This window comes from Xiphias gladius, chromosome 6, assembly GCF_016859285.1.
Source record: "Xiphias gladius isolate SHS-SW01 ecotype Sanya breed wild chromosome 6, ASM1685928v1, whole genome shotgun sequence".
In the NCBI taxonomy this organism is placed as follows: domain Eukaryota; kingdom Metazoa; phylum Chordata; class Actinopteri; order Istiophoriformes; family Xiphiidae; genus Xiphias; species Xiphias gladius.
Window position 1 is genome coordinate 10,994,905 of NC_053405.1, and position 17,473 is coordinate 11,012,377.

The 17,473-nt window shown below is 40.1% G+C and overlaps 1 protein-coding gene across 5 annotated transcripts in view; it reads right to left on the reverse strand.

Moving 5' to 3' along the window:
- Positions 1-17,473, reverse strand: part of arid3a (AT rich interactive domain 3A (BRIGHT-like)) — a 50,062-nt gene that overhangs the window by 7,451 nt on the left and 25,138 nt on the right. For all 5 annotated transcript variants that reach the window (XM_040128937.1, XM_040128936.1, XM_040128933.1 and 2 more), the window contains exons 4-8: positions 6,524-6,596; positions 4,045-4,228; positions 2,747-2,994; positions 912-1,199; positions 171-260 (exon numbers count right to left, since the gene is read on the reverse strand). In XM_040128937.1, coding sequence (XP_039984871.1) covers positions 171-260; positions 912-1,199; positions 2,747-2,994; positions 4,045-4,228; positions 6,524-6,596 — 883 coding nt within the window. The remainder of the gene's footprint in view (positions 1-170; positions 261-911; positions 1,200-2,746; positions 2,995-4,044; positions 4,229-6,523; positions 6,597-17,473) is intronic.

A 17,473-nucleotide genomic window follows, 5' to 3' on the forward strand; every position in this document is an offset into this window, starting at 1 on the left:
TGTTAATTTAATTATGCACTGGTTTATCTATCAGGGACAGTGCACTGTAATAACATTGCTGTAAATATGCCAGAGTTAGCCAAGAGGCTATTTTTCATCCGTAGTCCCTGAACAGGTGTTATAAATCACCCTAAAGGAGTTACATCCCGTAACATGACAGCGATGCTCACCAGTGTAAACCACTCCATTGAGCTCCACTGACATGCTGATGCTGCTTGTGCCGTTGGTGGTGAGGTTCAGGGCTGAGTCCTGCCTGCTGTCTGAAAGACAACCAGAGAGTAGAGCTGTGTTAACAAAAGTTTTAACTTCCACTTCAGGTTTATTTAATACAAACACTGTGCCCCAAAGTTGGCTTTTCCTTCAATTTATCTTCAAACCAGATGAGAAAAAGTTCACAATATTCTTTCTCAGAAAATCAACATTGTGCTTGAATTTGCAAAAATATCCAGGTTAGCATTTCTCTGAAATCACCTGTATTATCAGTACTGAGAAAACAGTTTGCGTGTTCAATCAGATACGCGGTAACCAAGAAAAACTCGGCTATAAGATCAAAGTGCCTGCCTGCAGAGGGGAACCCCTGCACAGATGTAAATTACACATGTTCTGTATGAATGCATGGTCCTTCTATAAGCTAAACAGATAAGTACATACGCCTGCTATGAGTTACTTTTCGCTGTTGGGTGCTGTAGCTTGTGGTAAGATGACAAGACTTATCCCATCTTAGAAATACAAAAAAGCTGATTCCCACTTTTGTCTCATTTTGATTAGATAGTGGAGGAATTTCCTAAACGCACAGGGGTGCACAAACTGATCATCATCTGATGTGAAAACATGAAAATCATGTCTGACTGGTTGTTTTGTTCTACTCATTTTAGATGAAGAGATCAGAAACTCCACTGTGTGCTGAGTACCTTGGTTGTTGATGCGGATGTTCATGGGTATCTGTGCGGTCATGGCCAGCAGGTTGTGTTGCAGTGCTCTCTGCAGCAGTCGGTGGTGTTCCTCGGCCGGAAGCGCCATCTTCTTCTCTGGAGGCTCACCAGCCTCCAGTTTGTCCCTCAGCTGCTCCAGAGCTGCCACCTGAGCTGCCATCGCTGCCTGGGCTGCTGCTGCCTGCACAGCAGCCACCGAGTGTCCCGCCAAGGCCCCCGCTGGCAAACGAGCCACACCGACCCCCGGCAGCGGCTGGCCTCCCTCCTCTTCTGGTTGGACAGCACAGAGAGGGAGAGATGGGGGAACTGAGTATGATGTGTCATCAAGGCAAGATATCAATTACGTTCCTCCCTGACTACTATGACAGAAAAACAGGTGGTCAATGATGCACATGGTGTTCCTTGAATGTCCCCGGTTAAGATCTGTTACAGTAGAGATGACAGCAAATTAATTTTTTCATTCGTATGAATTGGGGAAGATGGAGATATTAGCCTCCTATTCAAAAAATACTATAGACTAATTTCAGACTAACATGCTGTTATCAGGATGAAATAATCCTGTTAATTCTCATCCAGCTCATTTGGTTTTTTGAAGTTTGCGGGTTGATCCTGGATAATGTTATCTTGGGCTTTTGCTTTAAGTAAAGGTAAAACGATTAAAAAAATTGGAACCATGATAAGCATTCCTATTACTGGATGAGCGCTGGTCACATGATTGAAGTCTGGTGTGTTGGGAACCCTCCCAGTTCCTGTATTTTTATGGGTGTCATTTGTTCTACATTATGCTCTACTATGTTTCCACAGTTGCTACACTTTGATCACTGATATACCAGATATTACCAGTGAATGTGGTTAGACCGTGAATGGTGTTGGTGCATGATGGATGAGGTTCTCCCTAATGGACATGCAAGAATGATTAATTGCAATTCATAATTTTTTCAAAAAAGTGAGTTCTGTGGTTAATCAAAAAGGTTTTATTGTTCAAATAACAAATTCCCACTTTAACGCCAAATTAAATGCCACATGTTCTGGCTTCATTGTTCTTGTAATAGTCGGAATTGTATTGTTGACTTTACCTCTTTTCATGCACGCTATCTCAAACAACATTTGGATCTAGTTTTTTTTTAGGGGACAAACTTTTATTTTCTTTAAAATGTAATCATGTATGAGTATAGGTAATTAAATTGGGATTATTACATCAACAAATCAGAATGATTTCACAATAACCTGCATATTTTCCTCTAAAATCATAATTATATCAGCAGTCTTTCATTACATCTCTAAGAAAGTGAAACATTTTCTGAAAATGACTTCATGTATGAGAATCATCCTAAAACATCTTGATCATGATCCAGCTAAATGTAAATAAGATGCACTTTTTCAGCTTTGGGCTAAAGGGGTTGTTGCTCTTACAGTAGTAAAAATACTCCTTGGAAACTCAAGGTTCCCTTATTTAACTTCTGACTTTACTTCTGACTTCACCAAGGAATTATGTGAAGGATTGATATATTTCAAAGTCAAAGTTATATGGGCAAGTTTTAATGATCTTTAACACAGTTTTTGTAACTATTTTAAATTGTAATGTCAAGGCAAACCCATCTACTTACTGTATTTGTCATTTTGGTTTGGGATTTGGATTTATGGAATACTATAAATGAGGAGGTCACTGCGTCATTACATTCATGCGTTTAAATTGAAAATGAGTCATTAAATGTTTTGATGATTCATAATGACCTTTTTCATGCCTCAAAGTCCCCCATTTCCAAAATGACCTCACTCCAACAATTAATAGCAGCATAATAAACACATTTCACCTTTCTTGATCTTCTGGATGGGGGTCAGCGAGGCCCCGTTGGTGCCCACCGTCAGGCCCCCACTGGACGTGGGGAGCTTCGGGGAGGACAGCATGGTGGGCGTCCCGTTGGGCGAGTAGGTGAAGAGGGAGCTGCCAAAGCTCTGTCGTCGGCCCTCCCGCCGATTACTGTCGATGGCTGCCTGGAGCTCGTTGGGGTTGCTCAGGCCCCTCTTATCACATTCATATGGGTACAGGTATTTCATGTATCTGAGAGGAACACAAAAGGTCCTTAACATGGAGATTTCCTGAGCTCAGTCTGTCTGAGATATTTACATTTAGCATACCGCTGAAAAATGTCACATCAGTTCCTAAAACTAAATAAAAGGTTTAACCTCATTTCTGGGCGGTCAAATTAAAGGGGCATTCCACCAATTTTACACATCAAGATCAGTTTTCTCATCATGAGGAGTAATATTCAGCCTGTGAAAACCAGTGTTATGAAGTCTTTTGTGGTTCTGGAGGAGCTTTGTCAAGTCAGAGAAAATATCTCTGATTGTGCTTGGAGACGACAAGCTTTTCCACAGAAATTCTGCGTAACAAACATGGGGTGCTGAGGTTGATAGTCATTGACATTTACCAGGAAGGGAGGGTCTACTGAAAGATGCCATTAAGATGCATTGTGGTAAGTGTGGGATCAACTTTTTTTGGCCCATAAAGAGGGACTACGAGTCAGAATATTTTGGTCTCTGCTGCTTTGATTTTGACGATTTTTTCCTTATTTTGTCTATTACACGTCCCGCAGCTTTATGGAAATACAATACTAAATTGCTGGAACACCCCTTTGAACACTTCACAGGTGTCTCCATGACACGATGTCTGGCTACGATACAACATGGCAGCTCTTAATCATACAAGAAATCGAGTGATGGACGATAACTTTATGCGAAATAGGGAGATAGTAAATAACCACAAAAGAGGAATGAAAAGTCCTGTCTCATTCCCACAAGAAGATATCTGTGGTTCAGCTGATTGTGAATGAGAATTTACTGCAATCGGAAACCAACCGCAGAAGATGACTTCATACACAATGGTAAACTGGTAAAAATGAAATAGTTAACATCTGATAGCCAACAGCTCCACATGCTTGAAACCCTGAGCAGAACAAAATGATTATGGCTATGTTGTAGCCACCAAAAGTTGTAGGAACTCAAATAACTTGTGTTGATGCGTCTACTTGTCCAATAAACAACTACTTTATTTTACAGGCCTGTGTTGCTTGTAACTAACAGTGTGAATCCAAACAAAACGTGTACTGACTGTGTGCGAAGGGTAAAGGCTGCACTGGTGATTGAGGTAGGCAGGTTGAGTCCCTTGGTGATCTCCCTCCACAGTTTCTTGTTGATGACCTCCACCAGGCCACCCTTCTCTGTCACCAGCCTGTAGAGCATGTACAGATCCAGGACCTGTTTGGCCATGATGGGAATACGATTCACCGGGGTTCCTGGAACAACACAAAAACACGCACACACACGCACCACAAACACACAAACACGCGCACACACAAAAAGGGGAAAGGTCAACAGCGAAATAAAACACTGTCATGACAAGAAACTGCTTTTCATGTCGCCAGCATGCAGCTTCCTGCAAACTGGTAGCAGAGAAAAAAAAAAAAACACTAGAATGTAAGCAAGTAAATTGAATATTAACATCAATAAAAAAGAAACAAAAAAAAAAAAAACATGACAACTTATTACACTAAAGACACAATAATGAATATAACAGCTGTAATCTCAACGCTCAACAAATAGGAAGGAGTACATTGGGTTTAGTGTGGGTTACCCTGCATAGTGTCCACATTCCCCGATTAAACAATTAAGATAGTTCTTAATGCAGCAACGCTTCCCTGGACTGTTGCTTCCGGTGAATTTTTTTGGAGTATGTCACATGTTAATAAAAGATTGCAAAAAACGCCACCATATCCTTTAATTCTGAAATTCACAGCAAACCACTTTCACTACTTTACCAGCCAGCGAAATGTTTTTTAAGCTAATCACGACTCAGAATGATGACTGAGGTATAATGACATTCATCATCATTTAAAATAAAGAGGTTGTTATTCACCACCCTATATTATAATTATTATATTAATAACAATAATAATAATAATAATAATGATAATAATAATGATAAATATCTATCTATATATCTATATTATATATATATATCTATATCTATCTATATATCTATCTATATCTCGATCTATATCGACAGATATATATATGATATTTGCAGTACATGGGCCAGGAAACTCATTTTGTCCTCCAGCTGATAACAAGGCTTTTTTTTAACTCTGAGAACGTCCTGTATACACAGCAAGGAGCAGACCAGTGTGAACTTCACAAGTCCATTAAAATTAATCAAAATTCAGTCATCTGACTGATCGATGGATTGTATATAAGCGAAGCCCTGGACCGACATGGAAAACACAATATTGCCTGCAAGCTAGAAGAGTGGTTTCTATTTTGTCACAGGCCACAAAATCAATGGATTTTAAAACTTGTTTTACTGTTAAATTCTTGATTAATGACCAACATGAGCACAAGGGACACTTCTCACGGTATGAATCCACTAATACATTTCTGCATAAATTTTACCATTTAATTAATCTAAAAGCAAATTGTGGTTGTGTCTGTTTGAGGTTACTTAATCTGACGAGGCTGTTTTCTTGTCTTCAAACTAGAGATGCCGTGAGTGCAGGTTAATAACAAACCAAGTATGAGACAAAATGCCTTGGGACGAGACCAAATCAATACCGACATATTTATATTAATCTGTGACAAATGTTCTTTTCCCAGCAAAGAAAATCAAAGCTTTCGTTAATCTTATCATTGAGAATTACATTTCTTTTAATTAATGAGTGATCCTAAATTCAGTCCTCAGGCCCACATTTAACATAAAATATGATTAATCCTTCAACTGCAAATCAAGGGGTCATGTGTCACTTATCAGTGCGACCTGCAGATGGCGCTCTAGGAGTCTCACAGAGGACATGGCAGACCCGCCCATTGGCGTTGGCTCTGACAGTGTAAACATCTAGTACTGGTTTTTCAATTGTGAGCACATGTCGTCTCCTGTGTCAATAACGGGCTGTCTGATCTGATTAAATCAGCCATGACTCAACCTGTCAAATTAACAAGGCTGCTTTGTATTTATGAGAGTATTATCTGCAATGAGCTGCTGGGCATTTGTGTACTTAATACATGTAATTACAATGTTACACAATCCACATTTTCCGAAGTATGACAAAGTTTGCAGTTTTGGTGTCGTGTGTGTCACCACTGTGATGATCCTGCATGGTGGCTGAGTCAGTGTTTCTGAGTGTGTGTGCGCGTGTGTAGTGCTAAAAGTGTGGACCTGCGCGGGGATGGGAGGGTAAACCAATCCATTCCCAGGCATCGATACGATGTGTTCCTTCTAGTTATAGCCTGGGAACAACGCGACCATAAAGCAATCATCTCCGAAATGAATGAAGACCCCACCCATCTGAGTGAAAGATGAGTAGACGGGACTGTGTCTTATGTCAGAGTGAGATGGGTACGGAGGGGGGGGGCTCGTTCTCCCTATCCAACTATTAAGAACCTTTCTGTCACACTGGCTGGAGATAAAGTGAGGAGATATGATATGACAAGATAATAAACTGAATGGATATGTTGTATTTTATTAAGTGAGGGCAAATGTGATGTACTGATGCAGTGTTCATGGTTTTAAGAACATACATATATGCACAGTTACATACCTCTTTTTTGCATGAAGCTGAAGAGGTCATCCAGAAACTCCTTTCTCTTTGGGTCTCCATCCAGTTCATACAGCTGTGGAGAGGAAGAGGAGGGAGACTGATGAAGACGAGTGATGTTTTTTTTATGTCTGAAATGTTTGAGATGCTTTGGTTGTAATGAAAATAATTTGAATATGTAATGATGCATCAAGGAGTTCACAGAAAATGACCTCAAAGCCAGTGCTGTTACTACGACAACCAGCGTCACAATTTTTGACAGCCAGATGACCACATTGTCTACACACAAAAAAAAAAAAAAAAATAAAATAAATAAATATCTGGTCACAGATTAAATGAACAGTTGTACTGGAAGATCAGTCATGAAAAACCAATCAGTTGCCTTCTTCTGATCAAAGAAGAGATGACAGAGAGAGGAATAGAGAATTGCTGTGGACCAGTCTGGCCTGATGAGAACCTGATGTGGGTCCAGCTGCTAGCGGGGCCCCGGGCTCTGGAAAGTTCAGTGAAAGTTAGCAGTAAAAGTGGGGCACCCACTCGGGGGAGTACAGGGAAACCATTGAGCCTGTGGTTGTTTTTCCAGCCTAGTTTGCCAGTGTGATGTATCTCATTGGATGTTTTTCTATTAAAGTAAATGTTAGCATTAAGTGTGTCAACAAAATGTGGCACACACTTAATGCTAACATTTACTTTCTCATCAGCTACAGTCGTATGTAGCGTGAGAGTCTTAACAACTGCATATCACATCTATTTAAAGGTCATGTAGTTTCACAATCTGTTATTGAATATGGCCAACTGAGCACCACCAAACAAAACCACAGAAAATAGAATGAAGGTGCACAGACACAACAGCCCACAGCTATCAGGCCGGGCCATTACTAACCCTCATGTTGTACACTCACACAGTGTCGAGCAAAAATCGCAACACAGGAAATCATTCAGCTCAGCACATCCCTGATGCAAAAACAGAAATGAACAAGATCTGAAACGATTAATTGATCAAAAGCAAATAAATCGGCAACTATTTTGATAACGCCTTAAAAATTTCTTAATTCTTCAAGGAAAATTTCTTTAGTTCCGGCTTCTCAATTGTGAGGATTTGCTGCTTTTTTTTGTTTTTTTTTGTGATAGTAACTTGAATATCTTTGGGTTTTTGACTGTTGGTCAGACTCAAATAACATTCGAAACTCTAGAGGCTTTCGGAAAAAATGAGAGGGTCCTTTGACCAAATTGTTCACTTTGTATTCACATTTTTTTCCACTGTGTCACTTTTTACACGTGCAATAAATTGACTCTTTTTGCATTTTTAGAGCCTCTTTTACTTTTTTGTCAGTGTCTGGGCAGTTGTTCTGTCAACGGGACTGTTGACTTTGGCCACACGCACCTGACAGTCTTTTCAAACGCCTGGATTCAAGAGCACGAACCCTGTAGCAATTCTCGACCCAAACATTTTATTGAACAAAACGTTAATGAAATTGTTGCAAAAGTAAGGATAAATTTGAACAAAAAATCACTAGTTGGAGTCTCATATATAAATGAGCAACACTGAGAAAACCGTTCACATGTGTAGCTCAGTATATAAAATTTGACAATATTCTATGTCAGAACTGTAATTAATGATTATCATTAATGATTCGTCTGCAGACTATTTTCTTGATTAATCAATATATTGTTTGGTCAATAAAATATCTAAAAATAGTGAGTAAATGCCTATTGCAATTTCTCAAAACCCATGGTGACATCATGTCATTATCAAATTGCTTATTTTTTTCTGACCAACAGTCTAAACTTTAAGATACTCAGTTTACAATCATGTAAAAACAGCAAATCCTCACACTGAAACCAGCTGAAGCTGAAACCAGAAAACATTAAAAAAATTTTAACAGAAATGCACTAAAACAATGAATCAACCATCAACATAACTGCCAAATCATTTTCTGTCTATTAATTAATCGACTAATTGTTGCAGCTCTATTCTTTATTTGGGAATTTTTCAATATTATCCTTTGACCTGTGTTTGCGCCATGACCAATAAAATCAACGGCGTAGAGGTCTCTGTGTGCTGAAACTCAAACAAGAAGTCTGGTAGATCAAACTGCCCTGCTTGACATACGAAATTTGCATACTGGGATTAATCCTGATTTATTTCCTAACCATGAAGATACTCTGTCACCACATCAATGAAAGGGAATGGATCACCTCTCCCCACCTACAGGTTTAAGAGACAGAAAACTGCCATCATTTACTAGAAGACTGTAAGCACCAGCTCAGAGAAAATTAAAATGAAAGGCTCGTCCAGCTAAAGTTTGGTATGGAGGGTGACAGCAGTGGCCTCTAACGACTAACAGACTGTCCCTCTGTGGCATTCAGCCCTCATTAGTGATGCCAAGTTGCCATAAGATCTTATTATCTAGCGGGTAGGGGGGAACAGAGGGGTGGGGACTGTTGAGCTGAAGGAGCATGAGGTGGATGGGGTGTTGGGGGGAAGCTGGCTAATGTACAGGCCTGCTGGAGGCAAAGGGGAGTTTTAATTACAGGATGCATGCATTTCGTGAAGTGCCGCGCCATAAATCTTGGAAATGCCCCCCCCCAACCCAAACTCCCATCCCCCAATGTTGCTTTATTCCCCCTCTCTCCTTATCAGACAAACATTTCCCTAGTGACGTGGTGGGTGCGCTGTCACATGGAAACAAGGGAGCTAATGCTCAGATCCCTCCAGTCCTCCAGATGTGGTAGCATGGCTGCATGCTCATAATTAAAGTTTGGTATTCCAGTAATTATAACACATTAAAAAAAAGTTTGAAAACCTCAACAAACAAAATGCAGTAAAATGCAAGAAGTGCGACTGCACCGTCACAGTGCTGAAAGACAGTACGTTGATTAGTTTCACTGTGTCCCTGCCAACTGAAGGAGCTGGCAGTCTACAGTGAAGTGTTAATTGTGTTAACATGCTCAAGGTATGAGTCCAACTAATGCGTTTCCAGTTTCAAGTCACGTTCAGTTTTCGCTGTTAACATGGACACAGATTCTTGCTTTGTATCAATGAACATGCAACAATAATCTAAATTCTCGTAGCTGTTACATTCTGTTTTGGTCTCCGTCAATTTATTTTACTTTTCAAGATTCGCCTGCAAAAACTAGGATAAATGACATGAAAACATTCTCTAGTGACGCATCTCATATCAGCATATCCAAGAGTCTGTATTTAGGATTTTTTTAAACAGGGATACCAATTGTCCAAGGTTTTGTATGTAATATAAACTATAGCCTCATACAATCCATTCAACTAAGATATTAATAGAATCATCTGCGTGTACAAAGTCAAGGATTATGTTTACAGGATACACAAGGTACGTCAAATAAACTGCGAAAAGACGCGTGCTCTGCAATCTCAATCTACTCCCATTTACTGGATAGCTGTAAAAAGAACAGCCTGAAGCTCAATGATCTGACAAAAATTCTCACAAAACAAAGGTTGGATGCGGAGTTCAATACAGGAAGTAAAGTGATGCTGTAACATGCTTTGGAGGCCAGGCTGTGCTCTGTAGAAGGTTAAGGAAATATAAATTAATATAATCAACAGTTCTACAAGTAAACTATGGAACCACATCCACCGAATATTGTCTAACTTAGAACAACATGCAATAGCTATTGTCCAGTGGCTGCAAATATACACATCACTCTTCATACAATACATTTACTTTAAAACATGACAACCTGTGGCTTGGTCAGAAGCTGTTAATGGACCAGCTCCATTATGGAGAGTAAAGCTGCAGAGATAGGAAAACAAATCAAAAACTATTCCGATTACAGAGTAATCGATTTAGACATTTTTTAGGCAAACATACCGAACAACTGATCTTTGTCTATCAAGCCTCCCAAATGTGAGGATTTCCTGATTTTCTTTTTTATACATGACAGAAACTGAACATCTTTGGGTTTTGGACTGTCTGTCAGACAACACGAGACATTTCAAGACATCTGCATGGTCCTTGGGAAATTATAACGGCCCTTCTTCACTATTTTCTGGCATTTTATAGACCAAAAAAATTACTTAAAAAACTGACAACATTATCGGCCGATTAAGCGACGATGAATATAGTTGGACGTGGCAGCCCTTAACTTAAAAACTAGCTGGGAGGAGGTGGTATCATCAAAGTGGGACGCCTGTTTGACTGAAGCTGCTGACACACCGAGAACCAGCCAATCAGGATCCTGTCCAACCGGCAAGACCACTACCACCCCCTCACCCCTCATTATATCCTTCCTCGCTGTCTGTATTTATATCTGTTTTTCCCTAATTGTTTTCCTCCATTTTTCTCTGTATCTCCTGTCTCTATTTTACAGTCTTCCGCCTTTCTCTTCTCCTCTCCATTTGTCCCTCAACTTCAATCAGTTTCTCTCTTTATGTTTGTCTCTTGCCCTCCCTCAACTGCAGGTATATAACCCTTATATACATTAGAACTCCCCCGCCACCACCCACCCACCCACCCACAAACACACACACACACACCACATACAGACATTATCAGGCTGAGGTGGGTGTGGTGGTTGCAGGCTCATATAGGTTTTCATGTCCATAGTATATATGCCTGGGTAGGGGCCCCTCCTGGATTAAAGCTCTGCTTTTCAGATAAACGACTAGAAACTAGATAAACGACTAGAAACTTGGCCAACTAGTATCGCTGGGAGCCAGTTCACACCCCTGCGCCAAATCCCATGGAACAAAAAGGCCCATTAAAACTGCAGAGCTGACTAGCGGACTGCAAACGTCCGGATCGTTTAATAGGCTGCTGGGTTTTCAAAATGTAACATTTCATTAACTTTTTTTGGTACTCCCAAACAAATAATAGAGAAAAGGAGCAACAATTACAAATATTATGATTTTGTGAAGATTTATACAGATCTTTTGTAGCAGTAAAGACAAAATTTTGCTCTGGGGGCAAATGGTGACCAAATGCTGCTTCAAGCACCAAGACTTCAGACTTCACAGCTACATTTGAACAGGTATTTAGTGTCTGACAGTTTCCCACCCTGGCTGTGTATGTAGGTCAGCAACTGCCCATCTGCAGATAAATTATAAACAGAAAACAAAGTGGTTTTATATGGCAAATAATCAGTAACCAAAGAGCAGCCTGTTGCTGCAGCTCTGCAGCAGTGGTGGTTTTAGGTAATACTGTAAGGAGGGGGTGTATGTGTGTGTGAGGGGGGAGGGGTTCACTCCACCGTTAATGCAAATGGCAGTTAGCGAGCCAGCGGCACACAAGTGTCACATAGCACATAATAGAGGTTTCGGAACTGAAAACCAAAACTGAGAGGAGACCAGGGTATCGGCTACATGTTTCCTTACACCTGCCAATCACCTTGATCACCTTGAGGTAAAGCTGATTGGATGACGTCTCACTGGTTTATACTCCTATATGTTTGACCTAAATCCTGTTGCTTTGAAAGTCATTTTTCGGGTCAAACAGGCTTCTCGGAGGAAGTGTTATGTCTGCAAACTGGTGCACATACCTGTGTAATAGTAAATGTATGTGTACTGTATGCCTCTTATACTTGGTGGGGGGGAATCTTCATGACGACTTTTCTATTCTATTCTATTTTTCTCTACCTTGTTGAAATGAGTGTATCTGTGTTGTTCAGTTATTCTACAAAGCTACAGCACAGACTCGAGTTAAGTCCCTGAATGTGATTATAACACTTTAATAGATTTATGTTTTTTGTTTTGTTTACAGAGTGATAACCATAAGGTGTTTTTTTTTCTCTTCTTGCATAGTGTGTGTTTTATTAAAGAGAAGTCTTTATGTTCTTTCCTGGGGCTGTAGACAACAGAAACCTGGTTTACACTGAGACTAAATCCCCTTTAATCCAATGCTGAAAGACCATTTTCACAACTTCATATTAATCCAAGTCCTTAACTTGTTGCTTCTCATGAAAGAGATTAGTATGATCATGTTTTCTTCATATCCTCCTGCCTGGCTTTAATAGAAAGATGCTGCTGCCTCATTTACGTAAGGTTGCAGTGTGTAACACTTTTAAACATGACTAGATCAAATTAACTCTACTAATCTGGTATAACAGCTGTACCAAAAGAGTCCCTGATGATGGTGGACTGTCTCACAAAGCTAGTTTGTAAACATAAAGAGAGCTGATAAGAATCTAAAATGTAAACACACACATACACGCATTTGAAAAAGGGGGAAGGGAGGCTACAGCTAGCTGGGACAGGGAGGGGGGTTGAGGGAGGGGGGTCTTGATACGGCTCATGAACACATGATCAGCCATATTCAAACACTGCATTGTTCCAGGCCAAAGCCCTTTTATGAGTGTCATTCATGTACCAAAGCAAACACAGCCACTAAAACAGCATCGCTTCAGTGTTCCCACAAAGATAATACACAGTAGTGTCAAGGCATGTACATTACTTTAATTGCACAATGCAATGCCCCACCTATGTTTCTTTAAATTGCAGTTATGCAACTCTACAGAATGTCAGTGGTGACATAGAAATTATGTATTTTTCATAAGTGTCAAACTCTAACTTACTCTTCGCTATAGAGTGAACTGTTTTAATCATGTAACAAATATGAATGAGTTAACAGCAAACACATGACACTGGTTGTCGTTTACTCTTGACCTGTAATTTCTTACTCAAAAGGTGTGTGTTTTCACTACAGTGCCACATGAAAGGAGATTTCATTACCCCAATGTAATGAGACTAGGTAACACCAAAGGCTGATTTAGAAAAACACACAACATGGTGATTTGGAGTACAAAAAAAAGAGAAGAAGCTGAGGCTGGCCATATTTGTTCCTTGTTTGGATCATTATACGAAGATTGTGACAAAACTAGGCTCCTTTTGTAGACTGGAACATTTTAGAAAATAAATCAAAAAGACAGATGTATACTATAGTAATTACTGAAAGACTGAGCTGTCCTGATAAAGACTGGGTGAGGTGAGAAACTAGATATTCAAATGACAAACTGATTTCTTAATCTTTTCGTTTTGCTTGACAGCTAACTCATAAAAAAAAAAAAAAAATCGGATTCTTGAAGGGACAAGCCAATGTTCTTGTTTTTCTTTCTCTTTGTTGCTAGGGATTCTTTTTTGCCACTGTTTGCCTCCCAGAGATCACCCGTTAATCAATCAATATGCGCAGAACTTTGACGTCTCCCTTCTAAGGAAGGAGTATGACTTTTGAATGTAAATTAGCTACAGGTCATAAACTTTACACTCCGCGTTTTGGCATCAGCACCGTAGAATCAAACAGTGCGTTTACGTGCACCTAAGTCACTGGGTTACTCAGAGCAGCCAGGTTGATCGAGGAGAAGGGGCATCTTTCTGGAATTACATTTAGCAATGAGACTCAATCATCAGGTAATACAGGAAGAAATCTATTGTGAAATTTACAGAAAGAAAGATACCTATACCCATGGTGGTAGAAAATGGACCAGAATGTAATGCAGCCACAAGACAGTCAGGCAAGTAAGCCAACAAACAAATGTACACACCCTTCTTTGATCAGAAGCAGCGTATTTCACACCTGTTTTTTTTTCTTCACTTAATGCAGAAAAATCACAAACTGAAACTGAGGAGGACATAGGCTAAGCATGAGTGACTGCTGAGATGTAATTGCATAACAGGAAAAGAGAATATTTTTCTTACATCTATAAAAAAAATGCTTAAAAAACAATGAACTGTAAGCGCCAAATTTTTTTCTTCATGTCTGCTGAACAGTACAGGTAGAGTGGAAATTAGCCACCACTCTTTACTTCAGTCTGATTTTACATTGCCTCCTTTTGCGTCTTATGTTCATGTGGAAAATAACTTAATCCAGTCAATCGGCAGAGCTGACAGCAGCGTGACAGGAACTGCACCGACATGTCTCCATAAACTGACATCTATAATGTATCCTTCTTTGTCTTCTCTCCAATCTGCTCTGCCCTTTCCCATCCCCCACATGCACACAGTTAACAGTAACAATAGGGCTATGCAATTGTAGATGCAATGAGCAGTGTTTTATTGACAGGCAGGATCAAATACATCATAATCCTAACTGACTGGCTGAACTCGTAAATTTAGCTCTATCGACTGAGGATGAGGAGCAAGCTGCCTGCCGAGACAAACAATAGCGCTGTGACTGATTGCATCTAATGTCGCTTTATCTGCAAGAGTCACATTCGTTTTCAAAAATGAAAAAAGGTGATCAGCGAGTTGGAAAAACAAACTGAGGATGGTACACAGGTAGTTTGTATAGCTGCTGAATAAAACCACACATTTGAATGTGTAAAAACTGTGGCATGACGCAATCAACAGTGATTCATAATTCTCCTGGAGCCATCTCTTCTTGAAGGTGCCTTGAATGGACTTCATTTAAGATTTCAAGAGTTTTCCAAGATTTGCCATGGCAAAAAAAAAAATCTAAAAGATTTATTCTATCCTGTTTCATGTAGCTTCTCAGTCTGGTTTCCACTCAAGTTAGACCGAAAATCATCACCTTCCGGGACTATTCTGTAGAAATCCCTTTCACTTCCAGACACCAGAACTTTCTTGGTGCTGGAATACACCTCTGGAAATTCAATAATGTCCCAGAAATTCAATGATCTTTGAGGACATGCTTTCTTTATGGTGTGAGAGGTTGTATGCGAGGCCTCAGTCTGCGGGCCTGTGCCAAAGGATTTTTATGCTCGGCTTCTGTTGGGTATAATTGGATATATGGTATCCCCTGCTGACATGAGAAAAAGGTGAAAACTAGTTGATAAACACAGAACATGAAACCAGAATGATCACTATCCCACGCTTACATGCACTCCATTCCTGCCTGCTACTATCAGCTGCCAAGGCTTGTAGATTTGGATAAGATTCAGAAATAGCAGCCAGCTTTCCCAGGGCCCTTGAGAGTTTGATGTATGTAGCTGTGAGCAATCTGCTCTGACTGCGTTGTTAATGATGGATGTCCAGTCTGGGAAGGGTAGACCTGAACTGACCGAAAGAGGGGAAGTGGGTTTAGCAAAAATTTAGGATCATAAAAATGTGTTGGTAGGAAGCGCCCAAAAAAATGATACTGATATGATAATGATACTACTATCACTTGTTTGGTACTCCTGGTTCAGTGCCTTTCTCACTGTTAGTTCCCTCACAAATATCTTTTCATAAGATGTGTATTTCCACAACAGCCTTCCCTCAAAATGGCAGAAAAAAGCCAGACCCACATAATTATCTGATGAGTGTTTGTGTGAAAGCTGAAGGTATTTATTCAGTGCCAGTGCAGATCCCGTGATAAGATGTTCGTCTCAAGGCAGAAAGATCGGGACGGAGATAGAAGAGTAGCTAAAGGTTCAGAGGAAGGTCTGTAACTTTTTTCTGTATACAAACAGGACGAAGACAGATATTTAATCTGGCCCGGAAAGGCTCAAAAGACGCATTCTGCTACACTGCATGGAGTACTTTGATGTGCAGAGGGGCAGACACATGGTCGGGTGCTTGCACTGTCAATCAGAGTGATGGATGGGCAGGGTAATGAGTTTAATGGTTGACAGCGGTGGCCTTAAAAACATATCTGGCCCACCCAGTCCCATGGAGGGCAGATATCTGCCCATGGCTCATCAGAGACTGAGATATTGTGGCCATTGGCCAATCCTGTCCCAATCAACGGGTGGACGGGCTGCCGTTTGACCTCACGCTACCCCTGGGTTTGTCCTCTGCATGGAGCATTGGTGTTTAAATTTTGGTCTTGGACACTTAGCAGCACAAAATTAAACCCTAAGACAAGCGACTGACATGGGAGCTTTTTTGTTTGTCCTTTTGTGAACAAAGCAAAATTTACATTCTCTGTTTCAGACCTGTATGCAGTGTGTGAGAATGCATCTCCTTTCTCATAAAACATTTGCAAAGCTGTCTTTTGGAACGCTTTGAAACCTAAACAGTTAATATTCATGTTTAATTGCTTGCAAACACAGGTGTAAAGAGCTGAGAGGCTTGCATAAATTCTGTTTGTATAAGCAGAAAAAAAAGGTGTCTTTACTGTTGAAGAGCGTCCTCTGACCCCTTTACCTGCTGCTTCTACCTCCGTCTTTTCCCTTGCCTTTGTTGGTGCAATACTATATTTTTTGGCCTCCACCAACTGTCAGTCAAGTGAAATGCTATGAAACAAGATACAGATAGAGTATCTTTAAATCTGAAAACTGAAATTCAACCTACAACCGGCCTACTAAAAACAAAAGTGTTGTCAAACAAATCGGTCTTCAAATATGTTGTTACATTACTCCCACTGTACATATAACATTTCAACATAAAAGGCGTTCTAATGTTACTTTAGGTGATTTTTACTTGTCATAGCAGATGAACCATATGTTTTAGTAATAATATTAATGGTGGCTCCATTCCCATTCAAACTTACTAGTAACCCTGGTCACTGATCCAGTATGCACGATACTAGAGCCCTGGAATCTAAATGTAATAAATACGTTATTAATGTTGTTAGTAACAATCCCATTTTCCTTCTATGACGTGTCAAGATATCTGAAGTGAAAAAGGTCCGTTATCAATTCGTATTGATGTCAAATGTAGGTTAGGAATTACTATTTGCATCTGTAGTGTGAACAGAGCCTGACAACTCAGACCTCTTGCCATGCCCACATACTTAAAAAAGGTCAGCTATTATCATACAGACGAGAAAGGGCAGCTAGAGTGTTTTTACAGTGGTCAAATGTGCCTCGAAGAGTGTGGATCACAGCACTAATACATTCCTTTATGATACAGTGTCAGAGAAATGTGCCCTGCTCTGCATAATGTTTGTGCTATTGGCCACATAGCCTCTTAGAGCCCAATTTCAAAACATGCATATTTTTTTTGCTATCCATTTGTGTCTAGTTTCATTTCACACCGGGACAAAGAGCAATTCAGACCTTGAAAATGTGCAGCTAAAGTATGTGTATCTATGTTTGACCTAT